Source organism: Rissa tridactyla, chromosome 4, assembly GCF_028500815.1.
Source record: "Rissa tridactyla isolate bRisTri1 chromosome 4, bRisTri1.patW.cur.20221130, whole genome shotgun sequence".
NCBI classification, from domain to species: domain Eukaryota; kingdom Metazoa; phylum Chordata; class Aves; order Charadriiformes; family Laridae; genus Rissa; species Rissa tridactyla.
Genome location: NC_071469.1, coordinates 20,222,922 through 20,248,486, shown reverse-complemented (window position 1 = coordinate 20,248,486; position 25,565 = coordinate 20,222,922). Strand labels below are relative to the sequence as shown.

At 42.7% G+C, this 25,565-nt stretch overlaps 1 protein-coding gene across 24 annotated transcripts in view; it reads left to right on the top strand.

Moving 5' to 3' along the window:
* The window catches only part of TSPAN4 (tetraspanin 4), a 460,958-nt gene that overhangs the window by 232,526 nt on the left and 202,867 nt on the right, over nt 1–25,565 (top strand). For 20 of the 24 annotated variants that reach the window (XM_054198966.1, XM_054198982.1, XM_054198963.1 and 17 more), the window contains one exon: nt 25,457–25,536. The exons of 2 other annotated variants lie outside the window; for them this stretch is intronic. In XM_054198966.1, coding sequence (XP_054054941.1) covers nt 25,474–25,536 — 63 coding nt within the window. In that variant the 5' untranslated portion in view covers nt 25,457–25,473. Of the gene's footprint in view, nt 1–24,689; nt 24,864–25,004; nt 25,537–25,565 lie in introns of those variants that run through there. 2 more of the 24 variants (XM_054198961.1, XM_054198959.1) reach the window with 2 other exon arrangements.

Genomic DNA, 25,565 nt, shown 5'->3' with positions numbered 1-25,565 from the left:
TGTAGTTGAAGGCAGCAATACCACCGTAACCCTCTGTTAAGACTGCTCAAGCCAAATTCTCGAGCCTTTTGTTTATCATGTGCATCAGCTCCTTGGTTGTCCTGGTGCCCCTCTGTTAGTCTTGCTCCAGTGTGTCAATGTCTGTTTTGTACTGGGGAGCCCTATGTTGGCCCTACTACTGCAGACAGAGTCTTGTAAGTGCTGAGTGGGGCAAGCTGATCACTCCTGTTGATCTTCTGGCTTCCTTTATTTTCATACAGCCCAGCACCCAGCTGATCTTCATCCTTGAGGGCAAGTGCTGATTTATTTTTAATTTGCTGGCCACTGGAACCCCAGGTCCTTCTCCAGCCGTTTTCCAGCCAGTTAGCTGGAAAATAATTTACTGTGGTAAATTATATAGAATATAATAGGATGGTATTATTATATGTTTATTGTCTTAACTGAATTTTGTGGTTTTGAACTTTGTTTTCAGGAGATTAGTATTATTCTCCCACGTTCCTTTTTTTTCAGTATTTTCTTTACATCTTCATTTTTAACCCAAGGCTTAGTAAATACTTGTAATATTCAGAACAGTTGTTATCCTCCTATCAATTATTTTTAGAGTCTTTATTTTCCAGGCACTGTTAATCATTCTGCAAAGCTCAGTATTGGGAAATACCTAAATAATGCTTCTCAGTATTTGGAGACGAAGGCGAGACAACTTACCTGGGCCTATTTTTCAGAATATGTAAAAATATCCTGAAGATACAGCATTAAATTTTAGTGTCAGGTTTTATTGGAGTTTTTTTCTCCCCCTTTTGTTATCACTGCAGGACAAATGGAACTAGAGGAGTGCGCTATATTTTGGTATAACTTATGCTTCATTTCCATGTTTATTTCTTAAATTCTAATCTGCTATTTCTGTGCAAGTCCCTTGAAATCTGTTACCAAGAAGGAAAGAACCCAGCTGGAGTTCTGGGACTCCCACAGTGAATATACAGGATTTGGGGAGTAAGATATCAGTTCTTGCAAATTGAGGCTATTTGATTTGAAAGTCCATGAAGAACATCAGCAAGAGAATACCATGGTGCTGCTTTAGAACGAGGTTTTTGGATGAGAAGGTTTTAAGCAAACGTTTTCTGAAGGGTTTGGTCTGAACTCTTCTTTTGAAATGACTTTTCAGTGCTCCAGTTCTCTATTCAGTCTTTTTTTCTAGGGGCTCTCCCTGTGTGGCTCGTAGAGATGTAAAGCTTGGAAAGGTCCAGATATCACTATGCTGTGAGGAAGGCTTGACAATGCAGCAACTTTGTCTCCAAATAGAAAACACTATTTTTGCAGGCTTTCTTAGAGGTTGTTATTATTCTGCTTTACCACTGGTGTATTTACTGAACTGGAATGTATTTTGTAAGTGTCAAAATGAAGGCATGCTGCTGTTCTAATGTTTAAGTGCCAGCTCTTCCTCTCCTGCCATCCCTTGCATCCTGATGTTTTCTATGTTGAAACCCAAATGTCTTTCTAGTGTCGTGCTAATGATTATGGGTCCCATTTGACCAGAATGTGAAGGTCAAGTTGATTTCCCCTTTGGAAGCAAAGTAGCCTGCAGGTTTCTAGATCAAACAGAATTATTTCCCTATCCCATCCAAAAAGCACTTAAATGTAAATATGGCAAATGTAAATATGGCAAAATTAAAATCTGTCATCCATATAGATGCCAAACTAGTGCAAAATCAAAAGGTAACCCAGTAGTCACTGTATCTATTCCACATGAGTAACAATAAACACTAGGCCGAAACAGCTTTTCAGGGAGAGCCTGAGCTTTCTTTTTTTTGAAATAGCAGTTCCTACCCTACAGATCAACTGCAAGAACAGAAATCACAGTCCGCAAGGATACCGTTGGTTCCTGGTCCTGAAGCAGTGGCAGGCTGAGGTGATCTGTCATCAGGAGAGTCACTCATGGCATGATACATTACATGAGCAGGGTTTTTATGGCTGTATCCATGTTGCTAAACGTGGGATCCACCTTTACCATTAGAACCCTTTTTTCTGGGTTAACTTAAGCTGAATTCTGTGTGCACTAAAACCCCAACCAAGTTTAGCAGAGCTGCAGTGGTGACAAATTATGGAAATTAAATTTGCCAGCCTGGAGACAACTGTAAAAATAATAAAAAAAAAAAAAAGTAGCATGTTAACAGCCCTCTTCCACTAAGGGCTGTGTCCATAATGGATAGCCCCGAACTACTTAACTCTGCCTATGTAGGTGGGCAATGGAATTATTAAAAGCCTTGTTTAGTTGTGCAATCAGAGTAGTAAGAACAATCTGTTCTACTGAATATATATTTTGGTTAATCAAATATGATTTAACAGCTCTGGTCTTCTGATTGATGAGGCTTTTTTATGGTTTCATCAAAGATTTCCTAAACATAATAAATGCTGTCCTATTAAACTTGACTTCAGAGGTGCAACACCAAGAGAGACGCCTATTTTCCTGACTTGCAGAAATGTCATCATTGAAGTTCTCTGCTTGGTGGGAGAGCGCTGGAGCTCTGTCTCTATTTGCCTGCAAAGAGCAGAGGAAGTAAGATGATGCTAATAGGCAAAACTGATTAAAATTTTTCCTGCCTGAAAGCAAAAGTGTGTCCCTGGTGAAGGCATCATCCTGAAGTCCCGTGGTGTTTCAGTGAAGGGAACACAGAGGAGCACGCTGGCAACTAGGGTACCCTGAATCACAAGGTGTAGTTGCTTATTCTTTATTCTAAACCAGATCGTTCCATGTCCTGTCCTCTTCAGTTCATGAGTGCAATGACCATTTTTTCATGAAGCAGGTTTTGACATTTTTAGCTAGTGGTGTCTTATTACACGGTCCCTTTTTGTGCAAACCCTGGGAGGCAGGAGTGTTCCTTCTCTTCTCCCAACAGCATATGTTAAGAAACATTGCTTGAAATGCTTTCTTCCCTTACAGTCCTTCATGGAAAATAGGTTGCTTTGTTAGACCTGTGTCTTCAACAGTTACTCCCATGAGTGAGCTCCACCATGCAAACACATAATCATCTCTTTCAAGAAGTCAGTGATCACTCCAGGATATGTATTCCCAACCTGTATTATTAATTTGGTCTCTTCTGATACAATAGCTTAGTTGTTAACATGGAATTGAAACATAACTGTAAAATATTTTTAGACACAATGTCCTTATGTAACTGAAAGGTAATAGTAAAGGAATATTAATTCATAGCCAGAATATCAAGGAACTGTAACCTGGCTTTCTTCTCTACCAGTTCCTAATGACTTTTTCAAATTCCTAATGGATGGTTAAGAGGGATGTTGTAAACAAGGCAGTCATTCCATCATGCTTGGAAATCCACTAGATACAGTTTATTTTGGGCAAAATGGCCTAGAACTTTGTTCATGCCATTACGTAGCCCTGTACTGCATCCAGTGCTGGGGGTCTAGTGCGTGTGGGGAGGGCCAGCCTTGGTTGCCGTGGCTGTGTGATTGTGACTGTGTGGTAGCTATGGTGTGCACTGTGATGGCTGTCACTGTGGCGTCTGTGTTGTGTATTCTGAGCCAGCACATCGATGGGGCTGAAAACTTGCCTAAGCAGTCTGCTCCTGGATGCTCCCAGCCATCTGCAGGAGGATGGCTGGCTTCCTACAGCCCTTGTACTTGGTGGGAAGGTAAGAAAGGCTTCACAGCAGCTTCCTAAAAAGCAACTGGTCAAATGAGGGTGATGATCCTCAGAAGTTAGTGGATTTGAAATTTTTTTCAGACATACCTACCAACTAAAAGACTAATCTACCCATGATGTTCCCAAAGAGAACTGCAGCACTGATTCTGCTGTGCTTGGTTAAAACCAGGCAAACGTGGGCATTAAAGCAAAGCTGGAAGAGAGTAAATTTATTAGGGTTAATGTAAACCCAGGATATCTTCAAATGATAAACCTTCAGAATGTTTTCTGAAAGGCTAGTTAGGAAGAGGGTGAAATTCTCAGTAATACTGACAGGTGCCAGCAGAGGGCATTTGGAAACTTGGCTTTTCTGCTCATTTATCTTCCTACAGATTAGAGCCCCTGTGCAATTTCTGTGTGAGGCTGGTGTCCTGCAGTGCTGGTGGCTTCTGTGTTAGTACAGGCCTATGGTGAAGGCAAAAATTAGGTGTGGTTTTTGTTTGGTTTTATTGTTTTTTTCAGTTAATGTGTCATATCATCAATAAAATATGTATTTCTGAGAAATTTCCAAGTTAGCAGTAGTATTGAGCCAGAAAGCTCTGGCTTCTATCAGGAGGGAATATTTGGGTGTGAAGTGGATAAAAGGCCAGGAGGAAGGAAGTGAAGAAACAGTGTATTATCTTTGTTTTTTCCAATGTTTGTTATGTGTAAATTAGCAATCAAAAGTGGAAACTGATTGCTTGATATAAATTACCGTATTTATATATTAGTTACACCTACTCTAGCCTACTGTTGTCGGCACGAGGCTCTCAGCAGTGACCATTTTAGTCTTGAGTACCAAGAATACTGCACATGTAGGCATATAAAAAAAGATTAAAAAGCGACTCTTTGTATTCATGACCAAAAATCCAGTTGCATTACTGTTGATCGTGGCTTTTGTTATTTGTACCTGGGTATGCAACATGTTGTTGTACAGAACATGTCTCTCGCCAGTAATAGATCTGGAGAGAGCTGTTGTTAAAGTCCAGACCATTGAGTAAAAGTGTAAAGGCATTAAAGCATAAGAGCATTTAATAATAATGCTTTTCTGCCATGAGGCTTTGGATCAAGTGATTCCTATCCATCAGCTTTGATTCAGGCTCTGGCAGCATCTTTCCTGAAGAGAATTTCACTGGACTTTTAAATAGACAGTCTCAAAGCATCTAGTAAATGAGGACAGGATTGAACCTTGAGACTGCTTTAGCCCTTTCTGTTTCAATTCTACAGATTGAGGTCTGAAGAGACAGAAACAGATCTAGCTTAAGTCTTAAACCCATATACACATAGGAAAATTTCACTGCGTTTTGCCTGAAGCCTTTAATAATGCATGGAGCAGAAGTGGCAGTAGGGCTCAGATCTCTGAACTCTACATGCTCTGCTTCATTCTACAGTTAAAAAATTAGCCTTCATTAGTTTTCTTTGAAAACAACAGTGTACTGCTAAAATGTGGGGTGTGCTTGTGAATCTAACTGAAGTGCATTTCTCACCTTTGGAATATGATATATGGCTCCAACACTGTGAGGCTATTAAGGTTTTCAGCTTTTTTAGCTCTTTGGAAAAATGTTGATGAAAATTAGGGAAGGATATTATTTTTAAGCCGTGTAAAGAAGCGTTAAGTGGACCTGTTTGTGGTTCCTTTGTTTGCCATCATGCATGCTAAAATATTACAGATCTAGATTTTATATAAGGGGTGGCTTTATTGTATATGCTAAGCAACTACATTTGGAGATTAGTTCCTTTAAATCTCATTTGTGGTAAGATATGATTTATACTGCCAAAGATGATTTATTAAGTATGTCTTGATAAAGTGGATGGAACGAGATCTTTCTGGAGGCCAAAAATATATTGATTTATAATATACATGTCAGTAGGAAAAAGTGAAAAAAGAGGAGCTGAAGGGTACATTTATTGATACATATTTCATGTATACTTGCTATAACATCTATTAACAAAATCTACCTGACACATCCTTATATTTTGTTGTATGCCTGTGGCAGAGCTTTCCTTTGGCCTTTTGAAAATGCTAGCTTGTTAGTGAATGTTAGTTTGTACTGCAGTACCTACCTACATTGCGTTGTGTTTCCGCATGCACTCATTATAAAAGGATTCATTGACTTCATCTGAAATAACTTGCAGAATCCCTGAGCTTGATTATTAACATTTGGGTGATTGGTTTCAAAGGTGTTTGCTTGCACCTTTTCAGCATAGGTATCGATCAGCTATAAAAAGTGAACTCTTCCTTTGTGAAGACTTGCCATTGTGGCTGAAAAACAACTTGTTCCCTTCTTGCAAAGATGCTTGAATAAGAGGGGCTGTTGGGAGAGGGAAGGCAGAGCAGGGCTTGGGGCGGGCTTTCTGCAGTGAAAGAAGCACTGAAGAGGGGAGCAATTTACTCAGACCTTGGACAAATGAGTCCAGTGCTGTAGTTTTGCATCAGCATGAGGGGAATGCAGTGTTTACCACTATGGAAAAGCTGTACCTTTAGGAAGTGCAAAGCTGTTCAGTACTGCATGCTCAAATCCAACGAAATTCTTGGCTCTGACTGTGTGGCTAGCAGCTCCTCTTGGTATGTAAGATGTGATTTCTTTAAGCAAAGCTAAAATACTCCCTACGTGATGACAGTGTGTCTCACTCCTTTTCACTATCACAACCTGTCCATACTGTATTTTCCCATTTCTGTGTTATCTTCCCTTGCTTATACTGAGTGCTATCTGTTAATGAACAACTTTAGGACAATGCCAAGATTACTAGAATATGGCAGACCTCCATTTCCATTTGCAGACCTGTCTCAGCGGAATCAAGTCAATACATAGGTTGTAATACTTGTTCTGATTGAAGGGAGTTTTCATCCAGCCAGTGTAACAATTGAGCACAGAGTAAGTAACATTGGAATGACTAACCACATGTAATTGCTCTTCTTCTGGTAAAAGCAAGAAACACTTTAGTGGAGACTAGTAGTTGTTATAATGGTAATTAACAATAAAGTTGATCTCTTACTCAGAAAAGCTCTTTCCTGGTACCCACTGATACCAGTAAAAAGCATCTTAGTGTACATTATGTATTGTTGAGTTCGTGTTCATGTTTCTTGTGCTCATAGTCGGATTTCAGGTTTATGTTGGGTACCTCCTCCTTATCATTATGATTATGTTGTTATTACTATTATCATAGAGCATGTCCGTCACCAGTAGTGTTGCACTGGTACCTAGAAACCTCAACAAGCTGGTGAGAGAGGGTGTGAAAAAAAGGGCTGGAGAGCAAAATTGAAGCATGGGGAATGAATGACTTACCCAGCCATGGAGATCTGTGTCAGAGGTGGAATGGAAACTTCATTTCTGGCTTCAGTCTACTTAATTTTTAGGAATAAAGTCTTAGTTATTCTCGTTGATTCATCTGCAAAGTAGACTGACTGCCATCTTTTCCTTCCTTCTAGCAAAAGGCCAGATCTAATGCTCTTGTTTAGCACACCAGGAGCCACATCAAGTTTTTCAAACTCTTCAAAGTAGAAGGGCAGCTATCAGTAAAGTAGCTGCAGATGTTTGATATTTAGCTATTTCACATCTACAAGGAGACAGCTGTAAATTATTCTCTAAATGAAAAAGTTTCTCAAAAGTTTGCCTCTGTGCTTTTCAGACTCATAGATAGACCTCATGGTGGCTTCAGTGGGTGCTGGATCGGCCCACACAGGGAGAAGGAAAAGAACATTTGAATTTTGGAATAAACACTAGCTGAACTGATAAATCCCAATAGCTTTCTCATTGCCATGGCTGCGTGGGTCCCTACCCCAGGGAATCATTTTGCCTCCTCATCTCATCTCCTTTAGGGAAATTTCCATGCAGTATTGCACTGTGCCTCTGTCCTGGGCAGTCTTCATTCAGCCCATGCATCTTCCAAAAACACTTAAAAAACCCCATAAACAGGGCTATGATGAAGACCCTGATACAGAATAAACTATGGCATTCAGCAGCAATGGGAGGCTATAATAAAGCATGTGTTTGGCAGCAGTTTCCTGCTACCCCTTTGCCTGAAGGAAAAATAAATCTAAAAGCCATATTCTCAAATGAAGCTGGCAGGTACGTGGATTGGCAGGTAGCAACTAACAGTGTGAAGTGACTTCTGGCCCTTACTGGCTGCTTGCCTTGAGAGGGAAGGTGCCAGCCGTGCTCCCAGATGGAGGAGCAAGAGGGAGTCTAACATTGCGACACGTGAGGTTCCTCCCTAGATGCTGAGGTCTGACTGGCAGCTGATGCTCCAGCAAGGCTAGTGACAGCTTGGGGGAAGGGCATCTCACCTGTGCCATAGCAGCATAAAATATATGAGTTGAGCCTTGGCAACCATAACTCAACTGAATCAGGAAAACAGAGCCCCTACTCAAACAAAGGGGGAAATGTAAGCAAATCCCAGCACACAGTTAAGAAATGCTGCTGCGGATATTTTCCACAGCAGCAACAGGAATGAAAAAGGCAGCAAATACATGGGGGAGAAATACTTCAGTGGTGGTGCTTGCCTGAGCGGAAGCCTCTGCAGTTTTAAGACAGTTGGCTGGGTTCTCAATTGGTGTAAATCCATACAGTGCTTTTGATTTCTTTGTAGTTAAGTTGTTTTTCAGTGGCTGAGAATCTTGCTTATACATTTGAATCATGACTGAGGACTGTGAGCCTCTGAGGGATTAATATCAAAACCCGATGGTTAATTAGCATATGGTGTTAAAATCAGATCTAGTTTAAGTGAACAGCGCTTCAATGCACCTATCTAGATAGAGATTCTAAAGAAGAAAAATGAGCTGGCAGGTCACAGCTCAACCCTGACAAAGTCCAATCCAAGAATAAAAATTTGTAAAATAAACATAAACCCCATGAAATTATCAATTGCTCAGGGGTATCAGTGAAGTTCTTAAGATTCTGATTTTCTGTGAAATTGTATATATTGGCACATGTTTATTTATATATATATATATATTCATCATAAGTGCACATACCAGAACCAACCTGAAACCTTCTAAAGGCTCAGGAATAATCCAATCAGGGAAATGAAACTGCCAAGAAATGTAGGTAATTGTATCAGAGGAGAATAGCAAATTGTGAAGCAAATACTTGAAACAACATTTTTTATGACTGAAGTATGTTTGCAACAGACTTGTGAAGAGACAGAAGATTTTCACATGTATAGAAGGGAAACAGTCACCCAGCTTCCACTGAAACCCATCTTCCCTCTTCAGTACATTTCCTGATCCTTTTTCATTAAAAAATATATACTAATATATAGAGAGATATATTTATGTACACAAGTGACTAAACTGAGTCATCTCATAGATAATCTGTAAGTGATAATGTAAGACTTTTAGTTACCACTACGTGTACAGTAATTGGCTGCGTTGAAAGTCTGCATTGCAAATACAAGATCGTAGTTCATTTGTTGTTTAAGGAATTTTGTTTCTTCTCCCACAATGCCAAAAGCTGTTGCCATGATCACTACAAAGTGCTGATTTACTTGCTGTCAAGTCACTCTGGTTATTTACTATCCTGAAATCGTTGCCTCTCATCCCTTCCCTTTGCATACAAAGGGAGAAAACTGAGAAAGAGGGAGTGTTGTTTTCTTACCTAAAAGACTTAAGGGCTGTATGAGTGAAACGCTGATTTCTACAAGCAGCCATCAGATAAATCTGCCCAAACGGTGTGCGGCAGCAAAAGCCCTTTGCCAAAACTCCCCTTCAGTGATGAGCCGGAGGAGCAGCAACCTTCAGGGCTGCTTGGAGTGGATGCATGAGGGATTTTGGAGGCAAGTGCATTTTTGGGCCTAGCTGGTGTCAAGGGTGCTGGGCCTGCTGTCACACTGTACTGGGACTGGCTGTATTTGCAGGCCTGCTTGTGATCTCTGCCCGATGCGCTGTGCCAGAGAGCACCTCTTCCAGCTCCAGTGAGAGCAGGTGGTGGTCCTGGCTTCCCTTGCTGCTTCGTGGGGGCAAACTGCAGTCTGGGAAAGACCCAAGTCCTCCTCTGTTCCAGCCCTCTTGCAAGGTAAGGGATGTCCTGATGATGGATGTGAGGTGCAGGTGCAGTTAAATAGGTTCTTTTCCCCCAGGATTTTTTCTTTCCTTTGCAGTCACAGTTGTGAACTCCGTAGGGCTGTCTCATTGGTGCTATGCTTTCATGACAGCTCAGACTGTTATGACAGTAGCACTGCCTGCCTGTTCCAGAGTTTCATCCTTGAAAGATCCTTATTTAAAATCCTAGCCATCAAGCAGTCTAGTTAGCTAATTGTCAGAGCTTGTCGTGCCATGTAATTAATTTTTGGACAGCATTCAGATGCCTCTTCAAGAGCGTGTAAGGGTATGTGTGGAATTGCATCTCTTCTGCCCTGTTACTGCAAGAATTGACTCACGCTTCTTGGTGGTTCAAATAGAGATGCAGACATCAGCACTGTAGGTTTGGTGGAGGATTCAAGATTAGGAGCTCCCGTAACATGATCCCACAGAAAAATCCTAGCTACCTTTGCTGCTAGCGCAGGTCTTTGTTCACAACTGGCTGGGGATGACTGAGGGGATTCTTTTAGTCTCCTCAGCCTGCTGTTAGGAGCTTGCTTATTATAGCCTAACAACTCTGTCCTGGAAGCACTGGGATGAGACAAGCAACCCTCAAGTTAAGGTCTCTGTCTCGGATAGGAAGGATAAGGCTTCAGCATCATGGATTTTGTGCTGCTCACTGCTTCTGATGTGCACCCGCAGTTGTTCTGGTAAACAGACTCCTCCTTGTGCCTAAGTGTTCACGCACTGCAAAGACCAGCCTGTCCTGCCTCTGGCTGAGTGAGGTGGAATAAGCCCCGGAGCTTCGTTGATCTTGTGAAAAATAAAAAGTGCCTTACACACAATGTTGTTGGTTTTTTTTTTTTTTTTCCCTGGGAAAAATGCCAACATGCTGCTTCTAATTTTGAGGCATTGCCATCCTGAGTGCAGTCTATTGAATTTTGGGGTTGTTTTGTTTTTAAAGCCATGTTATAGAAATTAATGTCAACATGGAAGATGTTATTTTGTTTAGAGTGTAATAACAAAAAATCATCTTTGAGGTCCCCTAAATGCTCAAACATTATTGCAGCAGAATGTTTTGCTTTTAAACTCTGTGTGCAGCACCTGTGCTGTCCTGATTCATCCCATGATTTTCAATAGCATCCTAGTGGAGGCAGAATAAAGCACTACTCTCACTGGAGCCTCTCTTCTGTCAGAGCTCAGTATGGTCAAAAAATAAGCTTAAATCATGGCAAACTTGTTGAAGCCAATTCCTTTGAGCTGCTCTCAAACTGGGTGGAAATAGTCCTATAACACACACAAAAAAATCCTCATCTGCTTTTATGGTACTTCAAGAAGTGTAGACAAGCAGGGATTCAGGACTGAAATGTTTCTGTTAGAGGAATGCAGACTCCATCAACAGAGTCCTGTGTGGATAAAACAAGATTAAAACACACCAGAATTAAACTAGTAAAGTCTTGTAGTGGCTTCTGAACCCAGACATTTCTGTTTGTTGTGCACATCTCTTACTAAATACTGGCTCCTGTGTCCATAGCTGTGTGTTTCTCTGCAGCCCTTTCAGGACCCAGAAAGCCCAGGTGAGGTGCCTCTGAGTTACGTATTCTGCTCATCGCTTCTGGTGACAAGAGCTGCTTGTCTTGAAATTTTGTCATCTTTGTCTAAAGGAAGCAACCTTCTTTCTCTTGATTGCTCTCCAGCAACCTCTGATTGACCACATTTCAGACATGCCTGGTGACTCGTGGAGTTTCCTTTTTTGCTTTTGATTTAAGAGAGCACCTAGAAGAGCAGTTCATCTTCCTTGGTGATAAGTAAAAAGGGAGAGAGAAGCAGGCTGTGCCCTGAAAAGTGCAAAATGTAGATATGAAAGGTAGAGGGTAAAAAATGCTTTTCTCTGTGCTAGGAACTAGGGCCACAGAGAGATTTACAGCTATGCCATGTAATTACAGGTGGAGTCTGTCAGAGGGCTGGCTGAATTTTTGTAGTGGCTCCCACTGATACGAGGCTCCTTGTCTACCAGCAGTGGCCTGTTCTTGTTCCCAGTAGGTAATGTGCTTCCCCTGCCCCTCATGCTTAGTGGCTTTCAGTGGCTCCAGCCCCATGCAGATCACTCCCCAGCCATTTTTTCCCTGCCATTTGTGCTTCTCCACTGCTTCTCAGGAGCTTGGGACATTATGGCCTCACTTACTATTTTAGCTGACTGTTTAGTAAAAACCTTAACTTTTTGCAAACTTGGATGCAAATAGCATGTGAGCTCTGTGCATTGATCTGATAGGTGGGGACAGATGATCTTGATATCAAGATATCTTTGATACTCATCTTTGGCAAGGTGAGTAAATCCTACCTGCTGTTTGGCAAGAGCAAAGGAAAACCTACAAGTTGCTATTTCTCTGCTGGGAAAAGCAGCCATAAGGGAACATTGCCAGGTTGAGCTCAAACCAGTTATCTTATTATTGAGAACCACTGGGACTCCAGGAAGAAAAGAGGATGCTTTTGAAGTCAAGTCTGTCTGTTTATGAGCTTCAGTAAGCAGCGGAGACCAGACTGTCCCGAGGGCCAGGGAAAGGGGAACCTCTTGTGTAATTCCTCTGATCTGCAGGTTTTGTTATGTGGATTTTGTGATTTGTAGTTTAGGATTAAACAGACCAAAGACCTTTTAAGTATGGATTTCATTCTGCTGATTGTGTCATCGTCCACAGATGTGGAGCCAGCCAGTGTGCAGCAGACCCTTCATCAACTAATTAACTCGAGTTGTCAAGCTGCAATCAGTGAGCTGTTCTCATACTAAAATAATAATGATAAATTCCTCTCATCTGAAGCAGTCAGCTTCCAGCTGCATGAGGCATGAGCTTGCAGGATCTGTAACTTACTCCATGAGGGAAAATCAGATTTGCACCTCTGTCTTGCCAAAGCCAGCTTTGGCTTGGTTCCCTTTCTAGCAGGGTTTGCTGTTGGAGGAGCGGCTAAGGCCAGGCCAGGCTTATGCCAGGACTCAAATTGGGGCTAATAGGTGCCATCAGACTGCCAGATACAGCGTACTGCAGCGGTGTGAGTCCTGCTCATTTTGCAAGGAGTGTAGGAGTGGAGAATGCGTGCTCTCACTGTGCCAAGCCAGGGGAGTTTCACGCTGCTAGAGCTCATGTTTTTCTAGTTTCAGTTGTTGATAAGCTGATGTTTGGTGGTTTCTTTTCAGTTGCATTTTTAAAAATTTGTCAGAAAGGTGTAGGTTTCTGTTGAAATTCTTCCCATGGTTATTTTGTGAGGCAAGAAAGGTGCTGCATTCTTCACTGCAGGACAGGGTCTGTGGCCTGGCTGAAGGAACAAGTGTCCAGAATGCCTTTGGGACTACTTGTCTGACCTCCAGAGCTGGCTGGCCAGCAGGGAGCCCTCACAGGCGCTGGTGAGGATGTCAGCTCTTCTCCCCTCCCCTCCCACTTCTTGGAGCTTTAATGCTTTGTTACATCTGTCTCGTGATACTTAGCATACCTATCCTGTCTTAAACAGATCAGTTAAGAAATCCCACTCCACAGTGGTGAAGGGAGTCCTGGATTCAACCCTCCTGCCTCTCTGTCTTGCATAAAAAAGATTTAGTGCATATTGGTCATCTGTGTATGACCAATTTGTAGCAGTCCTGCTCACTACAATATTCAGGCATCAATGGGGGCAGAAGCTTGCTCCAAGATTTGCCTGGCCTAAGAGCAGTCAGACCCTTGAAGTGTTGAGATTGGAAGAGCACCTTGCAATGATTTCAGTGTGTTTTGGATCAGGCTCCAAATGCAGTATGCTCTTTGAGCCAGGCAGTGAGTATAATTATCTTCTGGGTTTTTTAACTTTTTGCTCTTGCAAATACATTCAGTACCTTGATTCTTAGCATGTGGAAAGCAGCAGAGGTATGGTTTTGGCTTTGTTGTGTCTGACCCTGATAGGAATTGGGAGAGTTGTGTTACAGTTTGTTTAGCTTTTCTAATTCCAAGCAAAATGGAAGCAAACAAAAATTATTATTTGTTTGCTTTATCCAGACAGACTTTAACCAAGGAATTTGTGTAGTCTTCTAAGAAACTAATAACTAGCTTTTACTGTAATGAATCTCTTTGCACAGTGTAAACATAACAAATAGAAATTAAAAGTACAGTTTACCCTACAGCATAGGTTTGGGAGACACTTATAAAAGGCTATAAAGCATCTTAATTAAAGTTTTATAGGCTCATAATTATGCATTATTTGAGAGAAATATCATTAGCAATACCAGAGCTATGCAGAAACTGAATATGGTCTTCAGATACCTGGAAATATGCATAAAATAAAGATGCTTCTAAGGAGGTCCTCCTTTCCCATCAAATAAGAAATCCTGTGTAAAGGCAAAAATGCAGTCTACAGAAATCCGAAGGGCAGGTTCTTCTTTCTGCATTCCCTGCCATTTCTGAGAACGATAATAGAATAGATACCCTTTTTTGTGGAAATGCTTCTAATCACTTTTCAGTTGGCTTCTTGGTGATCTGATGCAGAAATAATTTTTTAATATATAAATCTGCCTTCATAAAAATCCCCATAAATATAACACAGTAAACAAACTGCCTGGAGGTCAGACTGCAGAAGAGGTCGACCTTGCATTTTTAGCAGTTTAACGTATGCTAGGGCTTAAATTTAGCAGGATTAAATTTTGCAAAGGTCCTGTGCCAAGTGTTTCTTACAGAGTAGGAATATCTGAAAGCCTAGTGTGAACCAAGAGGAAACACTGAGCACAAACACTCAGCTGAAATTTAGGCACAAATTTGGTTTTGATTAAAGCCAGAATCTTAGCCAGTGTGCAAAATGGGTGATGACTTCAAAGACTAAACAGATACTTTGGAAGTACCTTTTCAATGAGAGTATCTAAATTGAGGCACAGATTATCTTTCATTTTTTTATCATTAAAGCTCTAAGTTATGTCCTTATTTTTATCCAAACGAAGCCCCACAATTGAAGTTTAATAGTATTAAGCACCTTAATAAATAGGGATGAGTTTCTCTCTCCTTTTTTTTTTTTTTTTTTTGGACAACTTGAATTTGCTGAATTAGGGCCTCTGTATTATCTATTTATTAAGGTGCTTAATACTATTAAACTTTAATTGTGGGCTTATTTGCTGAATTAGGACCTCTGTATTATCTTTGGTAACTGACTTTAGGTATGTTTTGCAAAAAGAGTATCACACCTGTGCTGCCTTAAAGTACAAAAGCCTCTGCCTTCTGTGTAGATGTATCCTTCCTTAGGGAAATGAACTTATTTACAGATTTTTGACGGTGAAATATAAAAAGAGCCAGATTGTGGTGATGTGAACAAGTAAATACAGATATACGGTTTCCAGTGCAGTTGACACTTTTTCTTCCAAAAGAGCATTTTTATTTCAAGCATTATCACTATTACACTCACTAATATGTCTTTCAGGAGTGTAAATCTTAGGCTGTCATTTTAAATTGTTTAGCTGGATGTGTAATCTGTTCAAAAAATATCTTTGAAAGTATGTCTGCTGGTAGCATTCCTGAAGTTATTTTTGACTGTTCGCTGTTATGAATGCTCAGAATGGCAAAGCAGAAAGCCAAAGCTTGTACTCCCAACCAGTATTTTTTTTCTTTTTTGATAGCAGAAGCTCCTCTCTCTTTGCTTGAATGGTTACAGAGATGTCAGGGATAAGAGATCCACTGCTGTTTACTTTTACTATATGGGATGATATAAACCCTGTGGTTCCTTACAACATCAAGAAAAGGAACAATAGCTGATAACATAATACATAAAAATATATATGGCCAGTTGCATTTTCTTTGTACAGGTCCATTCCGTTTTAATATCAACATTTAATCATCACCTAGTGTTTTTGTTTATTATTCCTTTTCAAATACTCTTAATTTGCTGCAGGCTTTTTAATACTTCAGTTTTAATTTTAAGCTCTCTCCAGCACAGCTTGCATTGTAAGAAATGCACTGAGTTACTGTGACAGAACTTCCATGTCGTAAAAAATAATCTCCGCTTGCTTATTCCAAGAAGTTGTTATCTTCAAGATGAAAAGGACATCTATTGCTCCCTTAGGGGTTTTATTTTCAGTCCTTTTTTTGAAAAATAAATATATTTAACTTTAAGCTAAGATTTTGGAAGGAGCTTAAGGGAGCTAGGAGCAAATTGAGGTCTTTTGGCTATGAAGACAAAGGCGCAGACCCGGCAATGCAGCAGCATAGATCATTTCCCCAGCCTGCCCTGGGACCTTGGTATGCTTGCACGCATCTATTGACCGAGTTGCTGGTAGGAGAGCTTCTTACCCCATTTCAAACCACCTGAACTTTGCTTGTTTTGGCTGAAGGCGCCTCCCAGCCAGCTCCACAGGTAGATCTGCGAAGCAGTAGCCTCAAAGATGTGTGCTCAGGGAGCAATTCTTTCCGCTATAGCAGCTGTATACAGAATCCAGCTTGATATCTGCATCCTTTTAAACACTGCATTTCTTATGCTTATGTACAATCCCACTCACGAAAGCATTTAAGTGTGTACTTACTATTTAAGTACATGAATATCTGAGTGCAGTGAAAACTCTGGTTGAGTACCTTACTGAAATGGGCTCTCCGTGAACTGGTTCTCAGAAGTGCTGAGCACTTGGATCCCTGTGAGGTCAGTGAACACTGCTGGGTGTTCATTGCTTTGGAAATGGAGCTGAAATGCAGTTATATGAACTTTGCTTCGTGCTCATATGCTTGCAAAACCCTAGCCCTCTTTTTGAGGATGCAACACAAGAAAATAATCCATTTTGAATACTTAAGGAAAAAATCCATGAGATGTTAAAAGGCAGATACTAGTTAGGGAACATTAATGAATCTTTGAATTTTTTTAAGTCATTGTTTTGTTTTGTTTTCTTCTGCTTTAAAATGCCTGCTTTCACAAAGCATCAGAACTGTGTAGTTTAAAGATTTTCATGTCTGACTGATTGCTTTATACTTGACGGAAAGATCCTGAGTACCACGTGCGTGTTTGAAGTGGTATTTCTTTGAACGTCAGCTGATCTCTCAGGTTAGAGAAAGTAACCTGATTTTAAGAAAACTAGCACATAAATTGCATTCGTGCTGCTAAGACCTGCTGACACTGCAAAGACAGGTCTTGACAAAGATTTTCTTTGGGCCACAACTCATCTTCTATGGGGTGTCAGATGGATTCTTTATTTCTGTTCTTTCATTCTTTATGGCTGAGAGCGTTGTCAGAGGAACAGGGCTTCTACTTCTTCAGGAGTTCAGAGACTGGCACTGCTTGTCTCTCACCTGCAGCAATAATCCTCTCTCTCCAGGATTTAAATATGCAGAATTTGATGGGGAAACAGGGAATCTCCTTACTTAAAATTTTTATTATTGGACAAAAGAAATCATTAGCAAAGAATAGGATGACAAAAGCCTAGAAAGCACAACGGGTGAGGGAGCTCTGTAACGCACAGGGTTTTGGGGCCCAATCCCAAGTCATTTTTTAAAGAGATTTTTTTTATTTTGTTTAGTCTGACTTGGCACCAGCTCTTCTGCGTGCATGTACGCTCTCATCACTGTTTGAAAATGTAGATGCTCAAATTGGGTGCAGGAAATGCCTTCAGTGTGAGCAGTGCATGTACTAATACCAGTGTGTCTGAATACTGTGTTCAGTTTTGGGCCCCTCTCTAGAAGGTTGACATTGAGGTGCTGGAGCGTGTCCAAAGAAGGGCAATGAAGCTGGTGAGGGATCTAGAGCACAAGTCTTACGAGGAGCAGCTGAGGGAACTGGGGTTGTTTAGCCTGGAGAAAAAGAGGCTCTCTACAACTACCTGAAAGGAGGTTGTAGTAAGGTGGAGGCTGGTCTCTTTTCCCAAGTAATAGACGATAGGGCAAGAGGAAATGGCCTCAAGTTGCAGTGGGGGAGGTTTTGACTGGATATTAGGAAAAATTTCTTCACTGAAAGGGCTGTCAAGCATTGGAACAGGCTGCCCAGGGAAGTGTTTGAGTCGCCATCCCTGGAGGTATTTAACAGACATGTAGATATAGTGCTGAGGGACATGGTTTAGTAGTAACTTGGCAGTGTTAAGTTAATGGTTGGACTTGATGATCTTAAAGGTCTCTTCTAACCATAACAATTCTATGATTCTATTCTATGAATGCACAGGCAGAGGTGATGAAAACCGTTACGCAGATGAGAGCACAGAAAAAGCAGGGAGATTTCTGCAAAAGTAACTTGTGCACAGGCTTAAATAAAGCGCATTGCAAATCATGCCCAAAATATTTTCTCTGTGTCTATGATTATGTTATTTCCATAGCAACTAATTATGCCATAAACCAAAGATCATGACTTCAGGTGGTGTGTGAGCAGAAGGAGATGAGCTATTAAGTACTGAAGATCCGTTTTTTCATGCAAATTTCTTATTTATAAAGGAAAAAAAAAAGAAAATGAAAAAAAACCCCAAACCCTGGAGTCTGATATGTAAGCGAAATTGCTTCTCACTGGATTGTTTTTTCTAAGTTTTGTTGGAGGCATCAGTAAATCTTTAAGAGAGTTGCAGGTACAACTGTGAATATCAGAAGATCTTTGTATTAGTTGAGGAAATCTCTAGAACACCTGACTTTCTCCTCCTGCCCATGCAATTCAGGTCTTAATCACCTTCCAGCAAATACAGCCTTTTACAGATACTGAAATTGCTAATGGATGAGCAAGGACCCTAGAAATATAAAGGGAAGGTATGGGATCTTCCTATATATAACCTCAGTAAGTTTGAGGTTTCAGTGAAACATGCTGTCTTCTGCTTGACTTGTTAAAAAATATTGGTATTCCTTTCTACAATAAAAGGTTCTTGGGTTATCCTCAGCTTACAGCCCCATGGTAATACTCTTTGAGCTGTAGGACCTGCTCCCCAGAGTACGACTGATGGTTGTTTGATTTACGTTTTTCTTAGGGGGCTGCTTTGACATGTCTTTCTTTTGGATCAGGAACTGGCTTTATGGCTTCAAGTCTGACCCACTCACGCCTCTCTTAAAGCCTTTGGCAATGTGTGACAGCGTAGGTTCTTCACACCGTGAGAATTTTTAGGAGAGAGCAGGATTTAGGGAGAAAACCCTTTGGTTGCTGCTTCTTTGCTCTGTGTGGGCTGTCAGAAAGGGGGTTGACATGCAGGGACACTGTCACCAGATTTCTCCGCTGCTTAGCCTGTGGATGGAGATGCAGAGAGGTAATTGTACAGTGCTGGCTCAATGTCTAGGTCCCCCAGGCATGTTCATAGAATGTTTTGGGTTGAAAGGGACCCTAAAACGTCTTCTAGTTAACCCCACCTGCAGTGAGCAAGGACATCTTCAACTAGAACAGGTTGCTTAGAGCCCCATCCAACCTGATCTTCAATGTTTCCAGGGATGGAAACCACCTCTCTGGGCAACCTCTTCCAGTATTTCACCACCCTCATTGTAAAAAGAATTCTTTCTTATACCTAGTCTGAATCTACCTTCTTCTCATTTAAAACCATTATCACTTGTCCTATTGCAACAGGCCCTGCTAAAAAGTTTGTCCCCATCTTTCTTATAAGCCCCCTTCAAGTATTGAAAGGCTGCAATAAGATCTCCCTGGAGCCTTCTCCAGGCTGAACAACCCTAACTCTCTCAGCCTGTCTTCATAGGAGACCTGATCACCTTTGTGGCCCTCCTCTGGACCTGCTTCAACAGGTCCGTGTCTGTCTTGTACTGAGGACCTCAGAGCTGGATGCAGTACTCCAGGCATGTCCCACCAGAGCAGAGTAGAGGGGCAGAATCACTTTCCTCGACCTGCTGGCCATGCTTCTTTTGATGCAGTCCAGGATACAGTTGGCTTTCTGGGCTGTGAGCGTACATTGCTGGCTCAAGTCCAATTTTTCATCCACCAGTACCCCAAGTCCTTCTCTGCAGGGCTGCTCTCAACCCCTTCATCCCCCAGCCTGTATTGATAACCAGGGGTTGCCCTGACTCAGGTGCAGGAGCTTGTACTTGGGCTTGTTGAACCTCGTGAGGTTCATATGGCCCTACTTCTTAAGCTTGTCCAGCTCCATCTGGATAGCATCCTGTCCCTCAGGTGTGTCAACTGCACCACTCAGCTTGCTGTCATCTGCAAACTTGCTGAGGGTGCACTCAATCCCACTGTCTATGTCATTGATGAAGATATTAAACAGTACTAGCCAGGGCTGAGCAGAGACTGCAGACCTACGGCAGTGTGAGGCTGTCAGGTTAAAAATCATATTCTTGCTCCCTTTTGCCTTGTGCTTTTAGTCATTTATATTCATGCAAAATGAATATAGAAAAGCAAACAAATCAAAGACTCCATCACAAAGGGTTTTTTTTCTCCTAAGCCAAAACAGCCAGCCTGGCCCTGAACTTTGATTCACCCTTCAGTCAGAAGAGGTAATGTTTCTCTTAGTCTTTGGAAGCCATACATTTTTCACAAAGCCTGCAGCACTGAATCAAACGTAAGCAAACAGTAGCTGCGAAGAGTGCGCTGGGAGAGACAGAAGGGATTGTTCGCTAGGCACATTGCTGAAGAAGGGCACATGCAATGCCAAACAGTTTTCATGAATGCTTTTATGTAGTGATCTCTGTATGTGCATGATATTAAAAAGTTAACCATTTGGAGTGTATTTATCAATTGATCACCTGTAGCTGTTTGTAGTGCTGTGGCACAGAGCAAAGTTCATAGCCCACAAAAAGCTCCCACTCTTGCAGTAATATTTAATCTTACACATTTTGTTCACTGAAACTACGGGGAAAGACTATCACCTCTGATGTGCATGCCTTTGCACATCCTCCCCCTGTTGCAGAACAGGAGCAGTTGTCACATACATACGCTGTTTTTATACAGTATTTTTCAGTAATAGCTTCTAGTAGGATTTTTAAAAATTTATTTTTTTTTCATGGATGACTTAACAGTTTTTATGAGATGCTTACAAACATGCTACTGAGGTTAATGAAACTGGGTTATTTCATTAGAAGGATGGAGCAGGTATGCAGAGTTTTGAATACAGTGACAAGAGGCATTAGTAGAGGGAAAGTCAGTGCAACCATTAAAGGACTAATAAGACTAAATTGACAAAGAGGTGAGTAGTGGCTGTATTTTGTGTGACCTGAAGGGGCTGGCGTTTTGTGATCATGGAGCCGGAAGAGAAAGCAGAATTAAGAATGCATAAAAGGAAGGCCTGATCCAAAGTGTTACCGAAAGGCCTGTTGCGTTCAATTGATGGTTTCTTTGGGTCCAGAGGCGTCACAGAGCGAGGCACGAGGAGGGGAAGCCCTGGATGTGGAACAGGGAAAGAAGAAACTGAGTCTGGAAAAACATGGTGCACTGAAGTAGGAGCCAAAGGCAAACAGGGGCCTGAAGAGGCCCAGAAAGCAGCTCCCACCCAAACTATGGGGACAGGCAGGTCCTTTAGGGATCCTCAGTAGAACAATTTGACGCATTAACCATCACTTGAGCTCAGAGCGCACACACAAAGCTTGCTCAGTGTGTGTCCCTGCCACAGGGATCAGGGCCCAGCAGCGCCGCCCGGCCTGGGCCCCAGCTGGGACTCGCTGCAGCCCCTCAAGCCTGTAAAGGGGAGGGGGCCCTGACCAGCCTGCCCACAGGTAATGGCCGCCTGTCCTGCAAGGTGGTGGAGCGGGGCCTGGGAGCGCGGGTCACAACAACAAGAACAAGCAAGGGGATGGGCAGTAGATGTGGCCAAGGGAGGTAGGAGCATGGTGTGGGGTCTGTGGTGACTGCAAGTGCAGGGTGAGGTGGCAGGTGGGAAGTGTGGGCAGCTGAACGAGTAGGTGTGTGTCTTCAGGTGATAGCTGACACCGTGGAGGAGGCTGTTCTGAGAATGGGATAACGCAGTTAACAGATCTACCACCGATTCACAAATCATTTAGTTTCTATCTATTGCCTGGAGCTCATCTGACATTGTCAAGTGCTGCCTCTCCTCTTTCAAAGCCAGGGTTTTGGCTGGAGACATTGAAGGGTTACTGGCCCTCCACTCAAAGTGGCAGGGACAGAGTTGTCACAACCTAAGTGGTAGCGTGCCAACAGAATCAATACAGATTGAACCTCTGCTGGCGAGACTGCACAGTGCTTGAGTTCTTGTGTAGGGGAATCAATATGAATTGGCTACAGGATGGGAATATACAGATGCAGCTGGGGAGAGAAAAAGTAGATGGAAAGCTGAGGTGAACAGAGGTCACTAGGTCGGGGCTGTGATTTTAGGCTCAGTCATTAACAAAAAGTTTTGTGAAAGCTGTAATTCACCTGCCCCTTGAGTCACCCTTGTGGACATAATGGCCCAGTGACACAATGCTTCTGAGGTTTATTCTTCTTTGTTCATGTGAGTATTACTTTATTGTAACAGCTTAAATATTGGTATGGGTCTCAGTGTGCCCCTGCCTCTTTCATCCACTTTTCACCCAGGATGAGCAAAAGTAAAGTACATCAACTCTTTTTGTTGGCTTTGCCCAGTTCCCATGCAGGGTCTTACTCCTTCATACAAGCATGTCATCCAAGCCGTAGTTAGCCTGCTGGTGCAGTGTAGCCATCTCAAGGATTTCCCATTTAGGCTAGCAACTCTGACTGGGTTTCCTAGCATGGAAGATTTAATAAAAGAATGATTCTGGAGCTGTATAATGTCTGTATCCCAAATGACTCTGTTTCTAATTAGCTGTTGATATTGGTGTGAGAAAGAAGAACAGCGACGACTTGAGAGCTAAATTTTACACTGAAGTGGCTTTGAAAAGTTGTCATTTCAATGAGATGTGCTAAAGGATGGTGGTGAAAGGAGGCTGGGGTAAAAGTACCTTTTATTTTAAGGGTCACATGGGACCTTCCCCCTTCCTCATGCATTTTTCTGCATCTGTCTGAAAGATACCCACTGTGTTGATGTTTACTATTTTTTATTTAAAAGCAGCATTTAGAAACTCTCGCTTCTACCTCAGATCTTGGCTTTATAAATTATTCCACCCATATTAAGGACTGAATTCTCTTGGGAACTGATGACTTCTTGCCTTAAAGAAAGGTGAAATCAAGTGATTTCTACTCCTTTTCTTATTCAGATAACAGTAAGTGAGGTGCTTTTGAGCCTTCAGATGTCTAGTTTACAGTAAATATGCCAAATTGGCCTCTGTTATGTGCTTGCAATACCATGGTAACCCTTGTTAAATAACGATTATCTGACTTGACAGTGGTTCAACATAATTTGTGTACAGAGCTGTACCCAGTTTTTACCACTTAATATGGAGCTTTGTGCAAAGGCATTTCTGTATACTGATAGGGGACATAGATAATATTTGAATCACCTTTGGGTTTCCATTGCTGAACTGGGCTAGTAGCCATACAGACGAGGATTGGAGGTGGAACTGTTTGGTGCCATAGGAAAAATAGGTGGTGTATTGGAAACTCAGACCAAGAACAGATCTGTTTCCATGGGGCCATCTTTATGTCGTAGAAAGGAGGACTCCTTTCTGGGGACAGAGCTTATACTGTGCAGGAAAGGGAGGGAGGAATAGTAGAAGAGCAAGCTCCATCGTTGCTATGAAGTATCTCTGTCATTAGAGGTAGGGAAATTAAAAAGTGGAAAAGTTGTAAGTCATCCAAAGTTGTTGAAACAGATGGCACAGGAGTTATTACCCTTGTGTTTTGTGCTTAAGTTCTTTGTCTCTAAAGGTTACACCAGGTATGCCCAGTGTATCTATAGTTTGCAGAGGAAATGAAGGGAAATAATTAGACTCTAGCTTTGCAGTTTGTAAATTAACAGAATTAGAGGGTGGTTTGCAAGGGTGAACTGCTCAGGCTATGTGCAAAACCAGCTCATTTTACTTTTACTAATTTGTTCTTTAATTAATTAGTGCCTATGCCTGTTCATTTGTGCTGAGACTGGCAAGATGCTTCACGAAGAAACCTGTTTTCGTCTTAATTCTCAGCTGGGGCAAGCCTTTTAAAAAATATTAGCCAGTCATCTTTTCGCTTAGCACCAGGAGCGTACAGTCAAAATCATAAGGCAGACTGAGGATGAAGGAACGAAGGCAGAGACAGGCTGTCCCATTTTACAGATAAGGAAGCGGCACATATGGAGATGAAGTGAGTTACTCACACAGGGAATTGAGGGCAAAGATGGTAAATTAGTCCTGCTTTCCTCAGTGTTAATACTGTAATTACCACAGGTTCAGTCAGATTTTTGCTTTCTGAAAAAAGTTGCGTATGTCAGATTTCAACTCTTTGCTGCCTGTGGGAGCAGGCAGATTTTAGGGAAGCGCTCCCCAGCGAATGGAGTATGATGCCAATCACAGAGTTACCTGGCAGGGGGAGATAGGCTGCTGGAGGAGCAAATGAGCCGGCCATGCGTTTTGCTGAGTGATGATTTTGTGGGACTGAGTAAATGAGGAAAATCCTGGTGATGCATCTGCGGCGGAACAAACAAGCCTTCCGGCAAGGGAAGCACGGCCTGTTCTGACCCCGCTCCCCGCACAGCATCCCAAACGCTTACGCGTAAGACATTTTTACAACGGTTACTTATTCCCGGGTTTTTTCGGCAGCACAGCCCGTGTGTCCGGGCAGCCCTTTTAAAGCCATCCGCACGTCAGGCTCCATCTCCGTGCTGTCACTCCGTGACAAGAGTTTGGGAGCGCGGCGCGGGGTGGGGGGCAGAGCGGGGCGGCTCCGAGACCTGTCCCAGGCCGGGGCTCCCGCCGCTTCCCGAAACCGGGGGGGAGGGTTGTTACAGCAAAAGTGGCGGTGGAGGAGGGGCTGCGGCAGGCGGGGGGAGGGCAGGGGTGCGCCGGGCGAGGCGACCCCGGCTCCCGTCTGGGCGGGAGGCGCGGGGCCGGGCCGGGGCGCGGCGATGCGGGCGGGCGGGGAGCGCGATTGGCGCGGAGCCGGGGAGGAGTGGCGGCCGCGCTGTGAATGGAGCCGTGTGGCTGGCTTGCCACAGGCTGCCTCCGCACGAAGCGGGTCCGGGGATCCTTAAAGTGAGCCGAGCGTCTCGGGGCAGAGCAATGAGGCGAAGCGGAAAGGGCCACGGGAGCGGCTTGCCTTTTGGATAATTCCTGCCCTCGAGTCTTGTGCAGCGACGCTCTCTTGTCTGTGTGTGGCATGTGGAGCTGGGGTTTTATATGGCATTTGCGATCCAAGCGAGATCATGCTTCCTTTTTTTTAAATTCATTGCTTTGGGTACAGTATATCTCTCTCTCTTTTTTTCTTCTCTGGTAGTGGGGTGGGCCGGGAGGGACGATTGTGACACCAGAGGGAATGTTTACTTGTGCAGAAGTCTTTCTCATGTGGAAACACGCTGCTCCCTAACTCCTGGCTAAGCAGACTTCAGTTCGCCAACTTTGCTGCCGTACAGCACACGTAACTCCTTGACAGGATGGCAGACAAAAGAACAGCTGGTGCAAAGCAATAGGGGATTCATAGCAAGGAGGAGGAAAGAAAATCACAAACCTTTCACCTGCACCATTGACATCCAACGATTTTCACAGCAGCAGTTGCGACGGGACAAGCTGAAGCCACCATGCGCAGGTCTAGCACCGATGAGTCGACCTATCACAGGAGCCCTTCCCTGGACAGCAAGGATTACAGTTTCCCAAATGGCACCTTTCGTCGATACAGCAGCATGTATGGCGGCCAGTTTGGGGCTGCCAGCAACTCTTTTTTTGGATTTCACACCAACCCAGGCCCTAAGGCCACCAAGGCTAAGTACACGTCCCCCAAGGGAAACAAGTACGTTGTCTTTTACCTGGATCTCTCATTTATTTTTCTCCTAGAACTGAAGAGGTGCAGCATGGCTCACAACTGCCTGCAGTGTATCAAGTACCTAATGTTTGTCTTCAACCTTCTCTTCTGGGTGAGTACATGTTTGAACTGTGAGACAGT